Here is a 17,891-nt window from a genome sequence, read left to right as displayed (position 1 = left end):
ATGTTGTTCTCATCCACTGAATAACTGTAGGGGCGTAAACCTTGTGACTCGACCTACGTCACGCTTCTTGAGTCGTCAGAAAATGTCAAAAACACCAGAGGAGCTTTATCAAAATTCAACTTTTAAATCTGAGTTGCTATGTATTAGAAAATGTCTTAACAAGCTCTATTAAGCTAATATTTATGACTTTCTTATCAGCTTAAAAACACTTTTCATTTCCCCTTTAAGGTATGAGTTGGGGAAGATGCTCAGCTAGCACCACATCAAATTTTAACTCTGCTAAACTGACTGCTAGGTTTATGTTGACTGACTGGAGTTGACTCCAACAGTTAAATCACACTTTTTGCTTCTGATGAAAGACTGTCAGATGGCGCAGTGCAACAACGCTGATCACAATCATGACCTGAAAGCTTAGTTACCATGGTTATCTAAAGCTCATTTCCTGACTGCAGAAATTCCTCTGACATAAAAAAAACTTAATATAGTTCACAGAAAAGCCCAAATAACACATAATTGACAAATAGGACTCAGACAGAGGCAGTGGATCTGTTAAATAGATGGTTTCTTTAATAAAAGAGACATTCTGTTGCAGCTCAAAGGATATTGCTTCAGGAGCTTACAGTACAGAGCCCAACTCGGCCAGTGAACAGCAGTCTTTTCACAAATCAGTCAGAACATCTACATTCAAATCTCTGAACAGAAACTAATGTTCACACAATCCATGATGGAGAGTATAGCACAGCTAGATGAGTGACACAAGCACCAGAAAACAGGAGAGAGGGACAGAGATAGGCTGAGCGGGACATGCAGCAGGAAGGGACTGAGAGTCCAGGAGTGGTTCAGGACTGGGGCGGGAAAAGCCAGAGATCATTGTTGGCCAAGTAGAGACTGAGATCTTTCCTCCATTATCACACCCGCCCACCTCACATTTTCTGCAGCTTCGTAAATCACAGCTGTCAGTTTGGAGCAAAGTAAAAATTTAATGTTCAGCTTCAGCCTAAATACAGCCGAGTTCTGAGGCTCTAACTTTGTTTAGTAACATCTAACACGTATTGATTAAATTACTGAGTATATAGAGAGGCAGGGAGGGGTGATTAGATAGGACAGTAATAGAGGTAAATGAGACAATGTAATAACTATGAGCACTGAGCAGAGTGTGTGTGTGTGTGTGTGCAGAGAGGAGGGATCAGGGTCTACTTGAACTGCTTGACGGGTGGGGGCACCTTGATGTCCTGGCCCCTCTCCAGCTTCTTCTCACACTCGATCAGGTAGTTGACACCATCAACCACCGTCTGCACCAACTGGACCTAAGAGTACACACACAAAGAAGTACAAAAAACAAAATAAGTTAACATTTCTCTAGAAAATACCCTCAAACATGCACGTCACGTTTAGTGCTGTAGTTTGTTCTTAAACAAAAACCTGATTATTAGGGGAGTTTGTTAAATTAGTGTTTAATGCAGACACTTTTTACTAAAACACATAACATTAAGTCAAGTCAAGGCTGCAGTCAGAGACAGTAGATAAAAAGAAATCAGCAACCCTGAACTATACTTCACTACGGAAATAAGAAAAATAGAGATTACACAAAATAAACAGATCCTTTCTACAAACTGTAACAATGTTTAGACTCTTACACTCGTGAAGGTGGAGCTACCTGGTGAGGTTCATAAAAACTAGATAAAAATAAACTGTTTTAGCTGCTTTCATTCAACCTTTTCTTAATGCGTTTATCTTTCCTCCTTATTCCTCAGCTTCCTGCCCCACCCTCTGACTGCTCCCCTGAGTAATGAATGACCCAGCAGCACCGATCAACCCACACACACTCAAACATTACCACTTATACAGTCATGCAATGTGATGCAACGAGACAACGGCATCCCATGTTTGCGATTTGGATCCTGCTGAAAGCTGCTCTGTTCACACACACAACTAAGAGCCTTCTCTGCTCTGCATGCAAACAATGTGTGCCAAAACATCGTGACAACAGAAAATTTGTCACAAGAATTGAGTGTCCTGATAAAGGACATCACAAGGACAGATTATACAAACAAGCTCACTTTTCCCACTTTTCCTTCACCTCTTCCAAAATCCTAGCTAAATATCTGCCCTCATTTCAGTGCGCATGCCTCACACGTTTTGACTAACACAAGCTGTGTTTCCATTGCAAATGTGCGCAAAACTTTGTCGATATTTTGTTCATGTCGAAAAAAAAAAACAGTTTCGCAATTGTGGTGTTTCCATTAAGGATTGCTATTAAAATCACACATAAATATGTTTGTTCTCACTATAAGTCATTACAAACATGGCGCCAACAGATGTAAACACATGCATGCTACCACGGCACTAGCGCTCATCATCAGCCATCAAAAGAGACGTCGCGTCTTATCGAGGCTTTCAAGCGACAAGCCCCTTATACATGGGAGCGGATACGTATGCTGCGTTTTTGGGAAATTGTATTAGGTGATTTTACTACTACTTCTACTTCATGTTGTCTTCTTTTTCGTCATCTTTTTCGCCAGTAGACAAAAGTGTTTCCATTGCAGTTTTGTGAAATACACTAATTTCAATACGGAAGATAAACCACCCTATCCTAGCGCAAAAACATTTAATCAAAAAAACGTTTTTTTTTTTTTCAAAATTGACGTGTTTCCTTTAAGCAAATTTATTTACGAAATTCTTATTTGTGCATTTTTATGGTCAATGGAAACGCAGCTACTGCCTCCCTTGGCATCTCAGAGGCATAACGGCAGAGGGTTGACTTTAACCCCAGGGCCACGTTAAAAAAACACTTCAAGACTGAAAAGTGCGACTCGGGCCCGACTTGAAGTATTTGTGAAAGGGGCTAAAGATGAACATTATATTGCTTCTGCAAAGCTGCGTTGCACAGATTTACCACAGAGCTGTGGTAAAAGGTAGAAAACCTTCTCATACCCATCATATTATTCAGCTCACATTTCTCTGCACTTCCATCTAGTTCGCCTACCTCAGACTGTCCCAGGCGGTCCAGGTTGGAGATGTCAAACGTTCCCCCCACAGCAGCAGTGTCCACACCACCGGTCCCTCGCTTCTGCAGACGCAGGTTATCCAGGATCTTACTGAAACGGGGATCCTGCAAGGTAAGCGGGTCATTTTAAACTGTGCCAACACTAAATACTCTGTCAGTAGATACTGATTTATCTAACAACCAAACTAATAAACTGAATCTCACAAACAAGTGAGTATGACTTTAAAAGTTGTTTGACATTATAAACTATTTAATTACTGAATGTGAAACTATGTCAAACAAATACTACGAAAAAATATACATTTACTTGTAATTGTAAAGTAGAAATACACAGCTTAAAAGATTTAGCTTTGAAGATTTAGAAGAGTTTAAATGGAGATTTCTCTTCTCTGCAGAAACTTACACAAGAGCCAGACTGAGACCGTAGCTTTTATTTGGCTTTAGCTCTGATTCAAATCGTTCTGTTACCTTGCTCAGCAGGGGCAGCTTAACATGGACTCCAGCCCTGAGTCCTGTCCCCAGGTTGGAGGGGCAGGTGAGGATGTAACCAAGCCTCTCGTTCCACATGAACTCCCAGCCTCTCTCCTGGATCAGACGCTCCACCTGAGAGGCAGATAATCACTTACAGTGAGCAGGGTTTCATATTGTCTTAAAGTTTACATACAATAACTGTTTATATTAATGTCTGTGAAGTGAACCCTACATGGAGAGGAAACAAATCAGAGCATATGTAGGAGGGACGTTAGTTCCTAGTTGTGCAACAGTCCAGATGTTGCTTTGCTTGTCCTTTGCTCTTTTCCTAGAGGGGAACTTGGACGGCTTAAACAAATAAGTTCTGCTCACATGACTAGGTTCAGTCTGTTTGTTCTGCATATCTTTCAAAGAGTTTAACTTTAAAGGTGGACAAATTTTACAGTAATAAGTTTTTTTTTTACTTTTATACTAGTTTCCTCCCTTCTGTGGTTTTATTGTACCTATAAAGCCACCTAAATCCATCCCCCCCCAGTTATTAGCACAAAATCCACTTTCTTTATTAAATCTTGTGCACCAGGTTGTTTGACAGTAACTCCTTCTACTCAAATATTACATAATACAAAAGCTTGAGCTCTTTTTCACCCACAGTTTTTTCTGGAAATTCTAAACTTTGTTAGCGCTGCACCGATTATTTAACATAATCGATTATGATGATTATAAAAAATCGTCGACAAGGAATTTTATAATATTCATTTGTATCTGCAGTGCAATACACAAACAGCTGGGGGCAGAATCGCTTCTGTTGTCCATGGTTGCTTTGTTTACTACTGAAGAAGAGGTGCTGGTCTGTAAACCACAGAAGACAACACAGAGGACACATCAAAGAGTGATAGAAATGGTGGAACGGAAAGACAGTAACTTCTTTCACGACTTTCCAAAGCTGGCTGCATTTTGAAAAAAAATCTACCAAAAAAATGTAAAATGCTGACTCGGTCATTCCATGGCAGGACAGCAGCAGTGAAAACATCATGTTCACCTGAACCGCTAACATGCTGGAGCCGTGATTCTGTCCTCTGCAGGTGGTTGATAATTCATAAATCTTATTTTCAGTGACTGATCACTTCGTGCTGTAGCCAACTGTCCATAAGTTGTGTTAGTCTACCATCAGAAGTGTGTGTTCTGGAAGAGGGGGCGATCAGTTATGCTAACGTTAGATAAAGCATGCTTCATATTAAATTACTGGGTTGGGGGTTAAAGTTTTATTTGAACCCTGCCAGATCCAACAAGATTCCAAACACGATGAATTATTTTTTTACTTTTATGCACTTGAATGTCACAAAGTTATTCTTTAGTTTATTTTGGACTTTTATTTTGGAGAGGCTGCTATTTTGAGTTGTTATGCTTAAGTTTTATGGGTCATATAATTTTCTATGTGAGCTTGTTATGTTAAGGTAGACAGACTGGATAACAGGGTGACATTCTCAGGTGAAATGAGACATATAGAGCTGGAACAGATGCACCCACAGGAAGCATCCATGGACATTGTGACAGAAATGAGTTTCTAATCAACTAATCGATTAATTGAAAAAAATAATCAACTATCAAAATAACTGTTAGGTGCAGCCCTAACCTTTAGTGATATATTCTCACAAAACAGCTGTACCTCCTTCAGGCCTCTGCAGAACCTATCGAAGACTCTCTTCATGTTGCCTCCCTTCTCCATGGAGATAACTCTGGTGTGATCCTCCTCATTGATCCAAATCAAAAAGGTCTTCTCATTGTTGTGCCTGAGCAAAACAAAGATATTTAGTTCAGAGGGTTGACTCGGTTCCACAGTTGTGCTCTGATCGTTATTCAGGAGCAGAGCAGATAAAAAAGCATTAATTCTGATAAATAAAAAAACTCTAAAGTTACACAGAAAAATATCCCTTTTTTACTTCCAAACCTTTTATTTCTAATAAATACACCAGTGCTCCTCTCTGATATATGAGTCTAAAAGATGACCTAATAAACTAAAAATTTTGTTAAAAACAAAAAGTGAAACCTGTAGGGTGTCAATTTAAGAACCAGAGTTTGGTAGCAAAAAAAAAAAAGTTCAAATGATACAAAAAATTATTTGTTCTTATTTACATTTTTCCTATTTATATGAATTTAGGGATACATATAAACAACTATTGGTCCTGGACATTAGCGCTGAAATTAAAAACTATAAAGATATGAACACTGGTAGCAAGATAGATCAGGTGAATGGAGCTGTAACCAGGATATAAACTTAAAACTGTTACTATGACTAATCAAACATCCATAATTAAACCTCATAACGTGTCTACAAACATTCTCAGCTATGCTTCATCTGGATGATGAATCATCTGACATGTAGGCAACATGCATCACATTTTAAAGCAAACAAAACACTTAAAGAACTTTGACCTCGTTCTTTTTGTTTGACATAAATGGAGGGAGGAGTCTAAAGAAAATACTGTATTAGCCTACAAACAAGAGAATAAGATACTGTTTTAAAAAGCAAAATAGAAAAAAGGAGTGGAACTTCAGAAGAGTAGAAAAGATGAGAGGAAAAAAGGCAATGAGTACACTAGAAAAAAAATGATGGGTGGGAGTGAATGTAACATATTAAGAGGTGGAAAACTGTTTTATACGGCTGGCTGAGGAAACAAGGGAGGGTTACTCCTGTGTACGTGCTGAAACGCAGTGCTGAGGAAGCATTACTGCTCAGCCAGTGAATGTGTTTTTACCACAGCTCTACAGTGAAATGACCCAGCTTGTGCAATACTCATAGATAATAATAATAATAATCTAAGAAAGGTTATTTCTTCAGTTTAGATTTTTTCCTATGTGAAAAATGTGAAACTACATGTTACACCACAGATAACTCTTATTTTTTCCTTAATATTACAAAACAAAACATTCTTCTATTGTAAATTAGCTAAACTGTCATTTTTCAACACCAAACTTCTAGCATTTCTTCCTTGATAACAACATGACAGTGGAGGTTAAAATAACACAAGTAAAATCAGATAAATTCACTTATCTGGCAACAAAATGATGAAAAAAAAGTTAGTCTTTGGATCTAACAGTTGAAAATAAAATGGAAGCTAAAGACTAAGCTAAAATTTATATGCAAACACTTTTTTTAACATTTGGAGATTTTCCTTTAATGCTTTTGAACTAAAACCATGTAGCTGTTCCCAAAAAGCTCTGACATTACATAAATAACACTACAAGTAAGGTTTACCAATGGGTTTAATATCTGCTCAATATCTTCTTACCAAATACCACGAGCATCTGGCCAGTCACGAGCCATGCCTGCACACGTCAGGAGGGGAGACACGGGCTTGTCAAATAAGAAGTGGTCCTAATAAATACACAAAGAAGTGATGTTTATACACAAAATGAAGCAGACACATGGATGGTTTTTATTAGGGAGACTAAATGTGATCAAGACCTGACAAGTAAGTTTAAATGTAAAATAACTTACAGTTCCACAGACAAACACATTCGGTACATAAACACACATATTTCACATAAATGGTTGTAAATTAAGTTTAATGTTTTAAGTTAAAGTTTAGCAAGTGTTTAGCACAACAAGTTGGTGTAAGGTTTGTGCAGCACTCACATCGATGAGCTGCTGCTGCTCCTTCTCTGTCATCTGGGTGAGACTGTAGTATTTCCCAGTCAGGTCGCCCTTCAGGCCCGCGAGGGCGTCCACCACCACTCTTTCCACTTCCCTGCGCTCTGCCCTGGTGCAGGCAGGGGGAAGGCTCAGCCCCCGGATACTGCGACCTGTCCTCACCCTGGACGACAGCACGTAACGTTCATCGAACTGGCCTGACTGAAGCTAAAATGAAAAAAATAAAATAAAATAAAATAAATAAATGTGAAATCATCTGGCAGCTGAGAAAATTGCACCCAAAGATAAATGACATCACACGTACAGAATATTTACTTGCAATTTGAAAGCATGACTCTGTAATTTTACACTTGTCTTTTAGTCAAAGGTCTGCACTCACTGTGCATTAAAGGGGACCTTTTACGCAAAATTCACTTTTTAAAGGTTTTTTTTTTACTCAACTTTGGGTATGTATTTCTTATAAAAACAGTCCTAGGACCAAAAAATGCACCCAGGGGCATATTTACTGTAAGTAAATGTATTTTTAATGTATATTAACGACAAGTTTTATACTTCCGTCATTTTGTGATGTCACAAGCCGTACGACAACCCACCAGAACCTGCATTCAGCCCCTCACCTAGCAACCCCTGGGTGAAGCTCCACCTCCTCAGTATGAAAAGCCGCACGGTTGTTGTTGTGTAATGCACAGCTCACTTCTCAACAAGCCTCCAATAGGGCAATGGGTAGAGTATTGGACCAGAGAGTGGGAGACCAGGGTTCGAAACCAGCACGGACACAATTTAATTATTTATTTGCATTCGTTATGAACACATTTTCTCATGTATTGCTATGGTTTAGCTTATTAAAGCCTTGTTAAAGCCTATTTGTTCGAGTTTCTGAGGTATTTTGACCGCTGCTGCTCCCTGCTTGGTAACAGCATGCAGAGTGAGCGCAGAGCAGAGGAGGGGGAGAAAAAAGAAGCTGCGACCGACTCTGCCTCACGGAGCTTCTGCTATTATTAGCCATGCTAACATAAAGGCTGGCTTTGGAGGGTGGAGTTAATGCCAACAGATTTTTGGAGGGCGTTACCAACAGAGCTCATTAACATAAACAGCTCTTCTGAACAGAAGTCAGAGCAGGCAGAACTAGAAAATGAGATATTTTATTATCTGAGAATTATTTGGTGCATTAAATTGAATGAACATGGTCTGGATAGCCCACAGACATTCCAAAAAAATTTCTAGGATCCATAATTGGTCTCCTTTAACACAACGCCAAGACTGTAATAACCTTAGAGAAGTGACTAATGCATTCCATCAAAATAGGAAGATTGTCAAAATGCCAGTAAACAACTTCTTATTATTAGAGTGCATCATCCATTATTTTATCGTATTTAACTAAAAGACTTCTGAAACAATGTTTTTAAAACAAGAATCATTAAAGTCAAAAAGCATATCAGCAAAAAAAAAAAAAAAAACACACCACACAAACAACCAAAACAAACAACAATAAACTGAATTAATTCATTATTTAAAAACACAAACATAAAACCTCATTTCAACTGTCAAGCACAGTGGTGGAGGGGTGATGATCTGGATGACATGGAAGCTTTGCAGTCACTGAGTCCACAATGAACTCCTTTGTTTACCAAAGGATTTTAGAGCCAAATGTGAGGACATCTGCTGAACAGCTAAAGCTTGATAAAAACTGGGTCAAGCACCAAGACAATGATCCCATAACAGCAACGCAGAACGGCTAACACAGAAAAAACTGCAAATTTGCTTTTTGCTCCTATTTGACAAAGATTGTCAAAATGTCAGCAATTAAAAAAAGAAACAAGAAAAAAGTGGAATCATATAATGAAATTCACACTGCCTCTTTGAATCCCTTCCAGTTAACTGTAAACAGGCTTCAGTCGTTGCTGCTCTAGAATAACTCAAAATGTACATTCAGTCTAATAGATTAAAAACACAAGACTACAAAGATTGTTAAAAGGAATTACACCAGCTCTGAAAACCTCTAGTTATTTTAGACTCGTCGTACCTTGCTGGAGTCCAGGTCAGTGGGATGTTTCATTGTGTGAGGGTCGTAGCCATTGTGTCTCTCTTTGATGACAGGATCCAACAGCTCTGCAAATACCTAAACACAGAAAAACTTGGGCGTCAAAAGATCTTAATGTGTGTATTTTTAAAATATAAACACAGCTTTCATGGAGTATCAGGCCCAATCATCAATAAAGAGCCATTTGGTAAGTTGTATGGGTATTGTACAGTTGTATTTCAGGTTATTTTCCTTTATTTAAAGGAAAATAACCTGGTGAATGGTTTCTTTATAATTTCATTTTAGTTCTTCTGAACCCAAGTTAATTTTAGATTTCAGAGAAGAAATATACGCTGACCTCTACACAAAGTCAGAGATATTTCTGTAGTCCAATAACAAATTAGGTACAAAAAAGAAAATGTAATTAGACCCTATTAATAATTTGCTAATCTGACATCCCAAAAGAAGTGTGTTCCAACTTCAGACTCTCCTACAACTCTGACCTCTTCCTTTGAAATAGACAGCTAGAATGACAGATTGTATTTTGAACATCATATATCATTCTAAAAATTAACAAAAACTAAAAACATTCAACAGTGTGCAGCCAACAATAGGTTTTACTTCATAACTGCACTAAAATGGTGCAAAACCTCACCGTGTATCATAACTCTGTTCTATATGTTCTGTAAATATTAATGCTCCAAATTTTTATCTGTATTTTGACTATGTCCTGTTGTGTCTGTCTACTATACAGCACTTTGGTTGGCCTTGTGCTGTTTAAAGTGCTTTATAAATAAAAGTGGTGTGGTAAAATGCTGAATACTGTGTATAGTAAAAAAAGGACAAGCAGTTAAGTCAAAAATGTTTCCTTAGTACAACTTCAGCTTTTAAAATGACACAAAGAAAAACCAGAACCTGTAAAGACACACGTAGGTCAGCTGAACAGTTTTTTTCTCTTGGCTTTCCCCTTTAGACACAAACCTGCAGCTGCTTGTCCTGACAGACTTTATTTATGTCGACTAGATAAACAAAAAGTAAAAGGAACACATCGAGACTGAGTCATTTTCTCCAAGTATCTAAGAGGAAATGAAGCTGTTTCAACCATAAACATTTCTACACATTTTCCTTTTTGAAACTCCAACCTTTTCCAGACTCATGCGTTCTATCAGTTTTTGTCACTTTTTGTTTTTTAAACGCAGAAGCATCTTTAAACTTGCTGTGAGTGTTTATACAGTGGTGTTTTATTTTCTGAATGCTTTAAAATCATAAAAAAAATGCATAAAAGATGGACAGCAGAGGAAAACAAACTCAAAACCAAACAAACAATTAAAAAATGTACTTTAGTAAAATAAAACCTGTGTATGTATTTGAGCTGGGCCACCTTCTGAATGATAAGTTGCACACTGTATCAGTAACACGTGGTTAATGATCTGCAGTTATACAACAGTAACGCTGTCATGTCTAAAGACACGTCAACATACAGATGGACTCTGGACTGCAGATCTCGTCATCAATTTTATTTTTATCACCTGTGGTACAGTCACGTGTGAAACCAAGCTGTAAGAGTCTGCCTGCAAAGGTTCGCAGTCAGAAGTTCATGAAACAAAAGGGCCTGTCGTAAATCATCGAGCCTGGATGCTTCTTCCATCTTTCTTTCTCTGTGAGTTTTTATTGTGAAGGAGGAACCAGGGGTGTTGAAGTTAACTCTCTGCTGTTACACTTCTGAACCGCCAAGCAAGGAAGTGACAAAGCTGTATTGGTTAATACATAAAAGTGTATGACTGTGTGTGTAGCACTCCACAGCAGCGCTGCTTTTTCCGTGCCCTCATTAGTCGTACGCTGCTGGCTTCATTTATGAAATCAGCTAGCAGCAGCTTCAACAGGAAACTCCATTTTTATGGCTATATCGTAGAACTGTTTTTTTTTAACTTTTGAGGATTTTTAATATTTATTCATCCATTTATTCATTTCATTAAAACAAAACAAAAAAATATACAATAAAAAAGAAAAATATATAAAAAAGAAAAACTAGAAAAGCATTATATGCGTATCAAAATCACAAATGAAATGAAAGGTAGCAGAGAGAAGAAAAAAATCTTATAATATCTGCTCCTTTTCTCCCAAGAATACGTTCATACGACAAAAAATCTGTATCATTAACAAAACAAAAGACAAGAACATCTAATCCCTCTAGAATAACAGTTAATATAGGTGCATTTTATACTGTTTCATTCATTATTAGTGCTAAAACCTAAAACTCAAGGCATGATGGATAAAACAAAAGTAAACATCACAATGACAACATCCATCTATTATTTACAATCAATATAAAAAAATCAGCTTGTTTGAGCTTTCGTTTATTACATTTTTTGAAGACGTTTTGAATTTATGGTTTTGTTTATTGGAAAAAGAAATAAAATAGAAACCAACCTTTCTCTATACTCTACTTTCCTTCTCGCCCCCTTAAACTTTTCCACAACTGGAAGATACTAAAACCCACCGTTTTCAAGTCTGCTTAAAAATTCTGTTGTGTTCTGAGCATGCTGACTCTGAAGTTTTCATTTTCAAACCAACAAATCAAAAATAACTTAACATTTTGTGTCTCAGCGGGACACTCTAGTGAATATTTCTTCCTGAAGCAAACTCTTGAAATCTGTTATAACGTGAATTTAATTATGTGCACAAGCCTATCTGCTGGTATAATTCTATCTAGGTAATTTTATGAAAACACAAAGCATCAAGAACACAAACTGTGCCATCTTAACAGAATCTGGTGACACTTAAAATGGGTCTTTGATTATGTTGCCTTTCCCTTATTTGTCAGCGCTAAACGCAAAACTAAAAGAAAAGAAAAGTGAGAAAAACTGCTGAGAAAAACTCAGCAGTGGGAGTTCTGCACATCTGAAAAGACGCAACCATGTCTGACCTCATAGGACTCCTCATCTCCTGCCACCATGCCAACAGTCTTGATGAAGGGGTGCCCAGGGTTGTCCACGCCCGTCTGAATGGCCTGGTCCAATGTGTAACCGTTGGGAGTGGTCCTATCGCACAGTTTGGCGTAGATGGCAGGTGTCAGGTTACTGGCCATGCAGTTGTTGTGTTTGCGCAGGTCAGGGTACTCCGCACTGCAAAGAGAAATAAAAAAAGGAGATAAAATGAGTCTGTATTGATTTTTCGGAGAGGTTTTTTTTTTTTTTTTTTAGAAGTGTTGGCAGAAAATAACACCAGCGCTGTGTTTTCAAGGAGATTCAGAATGAGTGAGTCAGTGCAGGAACCCTCACCCTTCAACAGACAGAGGTAACAGATATTTAAGCCTGTGGCCTTCAACCACACCCTGTTGCAAACAAATCCATTTTCTCTGGACAAGGCTGTTCCACAGCAGCCAAGACTAACTACTGAGTTTATTCTGAGTTTAAATCTATGCAAGACACAAAAAGAGCAAGCTATGCTATGCTTACTATAAAACTGTGCCAATTTGATGACAGTAAATGATCAAAATGGGTGAGGAGAACATCTGGTGATCCATGGTAGAAAAATAGTGCAACAGGCTAATTATTGTTCATAATCTATTGTCTTAAGGCACAGAATTGAACAAGGTTTTCTATGGCCTCATAAAGTTACATAAAGTAACACATTTTCATCCAGTTTGTCAGGAAATAAGACAAAGACATATAATATTTCTGTCCCTTAGCGACGTCACAAAACGTTATCTACTTTCCAGATACACAATGGATTTGCAAAAAGAATATGTTCAACCTCATTTCCTCCATTTTGTCAGGATAAAATGTCAGGGTTTTTAGTAAGTGCAACATATCTGTACCAAATAGTAAAATTAAATAAAATTAAATAGGACCAATCACATTTATTTAAGCAAAAATGTGACTTATGTGCTAAACCCAAGTTGACAGTTTATAGAGCCCCTAAGCATAAACGCAGGTTTCTTGGTGTATGGCCCTATAAATCTGTCCCATTTAGCCACATGGACTTTAGCCCGGTGTGTACAGCAGAAGCCATTCAGGCAGGGTGCATCCTGCTGGTCTACAGCAATCATTAAATCATTCAACAGATCCACAATCAGATTAAAAGTCGGGTTTCAGCTGGCTCACTCCAAAACATTTAAATGCCTCCTGTGTTACTTTGGCAGTTAGCTCAGGGTACTTACAAACTGTAATGCAACAAAAATTAAAAAGGTATTTGAGGTGAATGCTTTTGCAGGGCACTGTAAAGATCCTGATCTTGCGTAAATCCAGATAAAAATCTATTATGTTTGGTCAATAGGCTTAAACTGTCTGCACGTGGAATTGGACTTGCTTTCCTTGGCTGTTAATCAATGAAACAAGTGTTTGTTGATGACTGACACCAGACTTTCACTACTGAGGTCTTGATTTGAAAACTTTTGTTAGATAATTTAGTTGACAGAAAAGGCTGGAGGGCAAAAAAGGCTGCGGTCGGTAACTTGAAAAAAACACCACGTTACAACATTTTTAAGTTGAGTTGGGAAAACAAAAATGGCCACTGAAGACTGAAGCCTCTGTGCTGAAAAATCTGCATTTGAGGGGACTCATAATTCTCAAGAAAATGTCTTAAAGAAGGATCAAGTTGAGGCAAAGACACGACAGCAAAAAATGTTAGCGTGTAGCATTTGACAGGTTTGCACTTCCTCTAGTGCGACTGCTTGGATTAAGCCTGCAGGGTCTGATTTCAAAGCAGCAGATAATGTTTCACTAATCTGCATACAGTAAAGCTGTTTTATTGAGCAATGCATGTGTGTCACCGGGCACGTACGCATCCATCCTCTGCCCCTCATGATCTTTTAATCACAGCATACAGTATTTATGTGTTAGTGTAACCAGGATATCCCATTTACGTGCATGTTTTCACAACATTTCACTTAATCTTGTTAAGTCTGGACAAGCAAAGGAGTATTTATTTTGTTATAAGTAGCTTTTTTTTTTGTTCCGACTGAACAATCACAGCAAATTAAGATCTGAAGTAATAATTACATTTTACTTCACAGGTTTTTCAGTTGTCACACGTATATTAGGCTTGTGCATCTTATAAACCAGGGGTTCTCAATCCATTTGGGTCTGGGGACCCCCCCTCATAAACCCCCCCTGCTGTTTTAAAAGATAATTTACTGTCATTTCAACCCCTAAATGCCATGAGAATACATATTTTTAATTAAGCTTATGTTTGTTTTATTTGTTAATTGTTCTCCATGCATTTTTAAAAATAAAAGTCAAATTAACAATTTAGTGAATTTTTTTGAGAACCCCCAAGATACCTTTGGCGGACCCCATGAGGGTCCTGGGACCCTAGTATGAGAACCTCTGTTATAAACAATCCTTTTTAAAAAAAAAAGCCTTAATTGTGGTGAGAATACTTGTATATTTTACACTGTTACACAGTACTTGAGTACAAGGATAAAATGCTTGGATTTATGAATAACCTGTTCTCAGAGCTGACTGTTGATGTATGGAGTCACCCTGCATAGGTTTTAAAACGCCATTTTGATTGCTATACGCATGAATGCGTAATATAATAATACTAATAATAATATTCAATAGACTCCGACTAATAATAATAAGAATAATAATAAGAGCAGGGCCTTGTGCCTGATCAGCAGGTTCAATAATCTCACGTCTGCTGATTAGTTAGATTATCAGCGCCGTGTAATCACATAATGTTATATGCAGCTCATTACTTAAAAACAGGATCATTTAAATGCCTACATTTTTTAAACTAAGAAATCTGTTCTTATGTTACGTGCTCACAGCACTTTTCTTCTGGTATATGACCTTTTTTTTTTTTTTTTAATAAAATGAAGTCAAAACCCCTCGTTAAGCAGAAAATTAAATGTGTTCAGAAAGCCTTGTAGCGGACGGACAAGGAGAACCTTACCTGGCGGGGTACCTCCTGCGGAGAGGCTCTCCGGCGCTGGCATGTTCCCGGTGCAGCAGAAACCCCGCCGCTACGGAGCCTCCGACCAACGACAAGATGCCGACGTGCCGCTTGGAGGAGAGGACTCTTGTGAAGCTGCTGGCCATTATTTATTATTATTATTTAAAAAGAAAAGGTGTTCCTTCTACGGCCGAACAGAGGGAGGAATGGACAGGATGATGGGAGTGAAGGTGACGAAGCGCCTCTGATGGAATTATAAGAGAAGCGGTTGAAGAAGGCTCATCAAGGCGGACGGAGAGAGGAAGGACAAGACCGGAAGCTTAAATCTCGTTTCAAAATAAAAGCAACGATTTTTAAAATCCAATTACCGGTAGTTATATTTATTTTTAAAGGGTGATAGTTTAGTTTCATGGGCAAATATCTTCCTTACTGCAGGTGTAGGCCAATGGTTAAATACTTTTAAATTTTTGAATAAAGAATCAAATTGAAAATATATTGTTTTAGATACACGTGCAGTAAAATATCAACTTTTTATAAAAAAAAATAGGTAAACTTGAACAAAGTGCATAGAAACCGTGTTGTTCATTGTTTGTACAAAACAGTGGACTAAATTACAGAAAATGGGTTTAAAAAATCTGTATCTAAAATATTATAATTTGTTTTTAGAGTTGTGAAAGAAATTACTCTCTGGAAATAACCAAAGAAATAATCTGACCCTCTACCTCACAAACCTTTTGAAATTCATAAACTCATTGTATATTTTCAATCAGTGTCTGTTTAATCCAACATCTTGTGGTGAAAGAAAAGTGGGCAAAACTAATTTTAAACTTAAGATAAAAACATTATTAGCCCTGCGTGATCATAATACACTATAAAATTGCAGTACTAAATGTAAAAAGATATGTTACATATTTATAGTTTAGAATCCTGTCTTTTTAAAGAAAAACCTACAGGAATGGAGCCCAAACCTGGACCTCAAGGGCCACTATCCTGCATGTTTTAGTTGTTTCCCTGCTCTCCAGAATCTGCAGAGAAAAATGTAAATCACTTGTTCATTCAAATCAGCTGGGTCAAAACAAAGAGACATCTAAACATGCAAGTTAGTGGCCCTGAAGTGTAGGTTCACAACAGAAAACAGGGTAAAACTGAAAGCTATTTAGTTAAACTCTAATATGTATTTTTAGTTTTACTACCGCATTATATAAAAATAAAATGCTGACAGGAAGTGGTTGAACTTGTTTCAGCTACCTTGACAGTGGTGGAAAGGTGCGTGATGAGAATACTTAATGACATCCGTAAATATGGCTGCAGAAATAAAGGTTTCACATTACACTGAGCCAGACCACAGAATTCAAACAAAATGCAATAATCCTGTACATTTGAGACAGATCAGGACAAAGAAACGTCCTTTCTCTCTCTCTCTTTGTCTGCATTAGGACCACAAGGTTAATAAAGTCATTCATACCATAAAGCCTGCAGCAACTTCCTCGTTGCGTCACACCTGATTAAAGGAATATTAACGTCAGTCTCTTTGTCAACTTCCACGTGGCTATTAAGTACTGCTGACAGGAACATGGAGTCACATTGTTCATGACCTCCTAATAACCTTCAGCTCTGACAGCATCTTTCAGTCCTGGACCCAGTTCCAAAACACGATTTACTCTTCAACATTACAAAAAGATAAAACAGCAAACTCATCTCATCTGACATATTTCTTAAAGTTATTTTTGTCCATAAAAAATAATTTAAGATAATCATAAAATCTTACAACTGAATACTTAAGTCTTGTTTATAACTCCACAGCCAAGTGATCTTAAAAAGACAAAAAAAAAAAAAAAAAGTCTCCAAGTCAGTACATTTTACACACATGGAGTTAAAATTTGTGTGGTAGTACCTGGGAGTTATACCAAATCCATACTCCCAACAGCTACACTTTGTGCAAGATCTCGGTTTTTAACTTTAAGTGTAGGTGCTAACCTGCTCCGAGTTATTCCCAACACATTCTGGACACATCTCACAAGATTGTGCATTGTTGTTTGCAATCAGCTCCAACACCATTATTTCTGAAGATGATCAGTCTGAAACTTTAGCATGAAAGGTGGCGAGCGATTAGCATTCCTTTAAGAAACGCTAGGTCTTTAATTATTTTTATGAATTGGCTTTTAAATAAAATGTTTGTCTTTGAGTGATCCTAAAACACAAGGTGTAGTATTTACCAGTTCACCCTCACTATTTGGGTTTACCAGATCTGAGTGTCCGCTGCAATCTGATCCAACTCACCAGCAGGTTGTGATCAGTTCACAGCTCTGCCGCTCTGACAGAAGAAAAATGGTGTGTGGTGTTATCCGACTTCACTGCCGACCTTTGAAAAGGCAGGTGAATAAATGGAACAAGTGGTCCAGCTCCTGATACTTGGCAGCAGATAAACTCACTAAACTCACTCTCATGAATGACTGCAAATCTGTAAAGTACAGTTGTGGCTCTGATTTTAATTAAGACAAAATATATGTATTTATTTACAAAATGTTTGATAACATAGAACATATTTATGAAAAAATTAAATTTTATCCAAAACACATTTATAAAAGTAGTCTAATAAATAAAAATGCTTATATGATCGAAATAGCCAACTTGATTGTAAAAAAAAAAAAAAAAATCTCTTAAAAATATTGCAATGTTTTCACATGTTTAAGTTTTAAACAGACCAGAACAGAAATCACAGGTCTTCAGAATGATAAAATAATTAAATCAAATTTTAACATCCTTGAAATCAGTTTTAAACCAATCTACTTTGAGTTTTATAAAATCCCGGATCGCCAAAAACAAACCATGAAAAACAA

At 37.4% G+C, this 17,891-nt stretch overlaps 1 protein-coding gene across 1 annotated transcript; it reads right to left on the bottom strand.

Annotated features, from left to right (window-relative positions):
- Positions 1–544: 544 nt before the first annotated feature.
- Positions 545–15,275, bottom strand: ckmt1 (creatine kinase, mitochondrial 1). Its single transcript, XM_014032685.1, has 9 exons — positions 15,052–15,275; positions 12,077–12,275; positions 9,154–9,249; positions 7,116–7,337; positions 6,769–6,854; positions 5,145–5,268; positions 3,476–3,610; positions 2,987–3,112; positions 545–1,307 (listed from the first exon to the last, which is right to left on the bottom strand). Exons 1-9 carry the CDS (start codon positions 15,195–15,197, stop codon positions 1,194–1,196), a joined length of 1,248 nt encoding a protein of 415 aa, XP_013888139.1. The 5' UTR covers positions 15,198–15,275; the 3' UTR covers positions 545–1,193.
- Between the last annotated feature and the right edge of the window lie 2,616 nt (positions 15,276–17,891).

Source organism: Austrofundulus limnaeus, unplaced genomic scaffold (genome assembly GCF_001266775.1).
Source record: "Austrofundulus limnaeus strain Quisiro unplaced genomic scaffold, Austrofundulus_limnaeus-1.0 Scaffold1514, whole genome shotgun sequence".
NCBI classification, from domain to species: Eukaryota; Metazoa; Chordata; class Actinopteri; order Cyprinodontiformes; family Rivulidae; genus Austrofundulus; species Austrofundulus limnaeus.
Note: the sequence above shows the minus strand (reverse complement) of the source record. Positions and strands in the feature narration are given on the sequence as shown.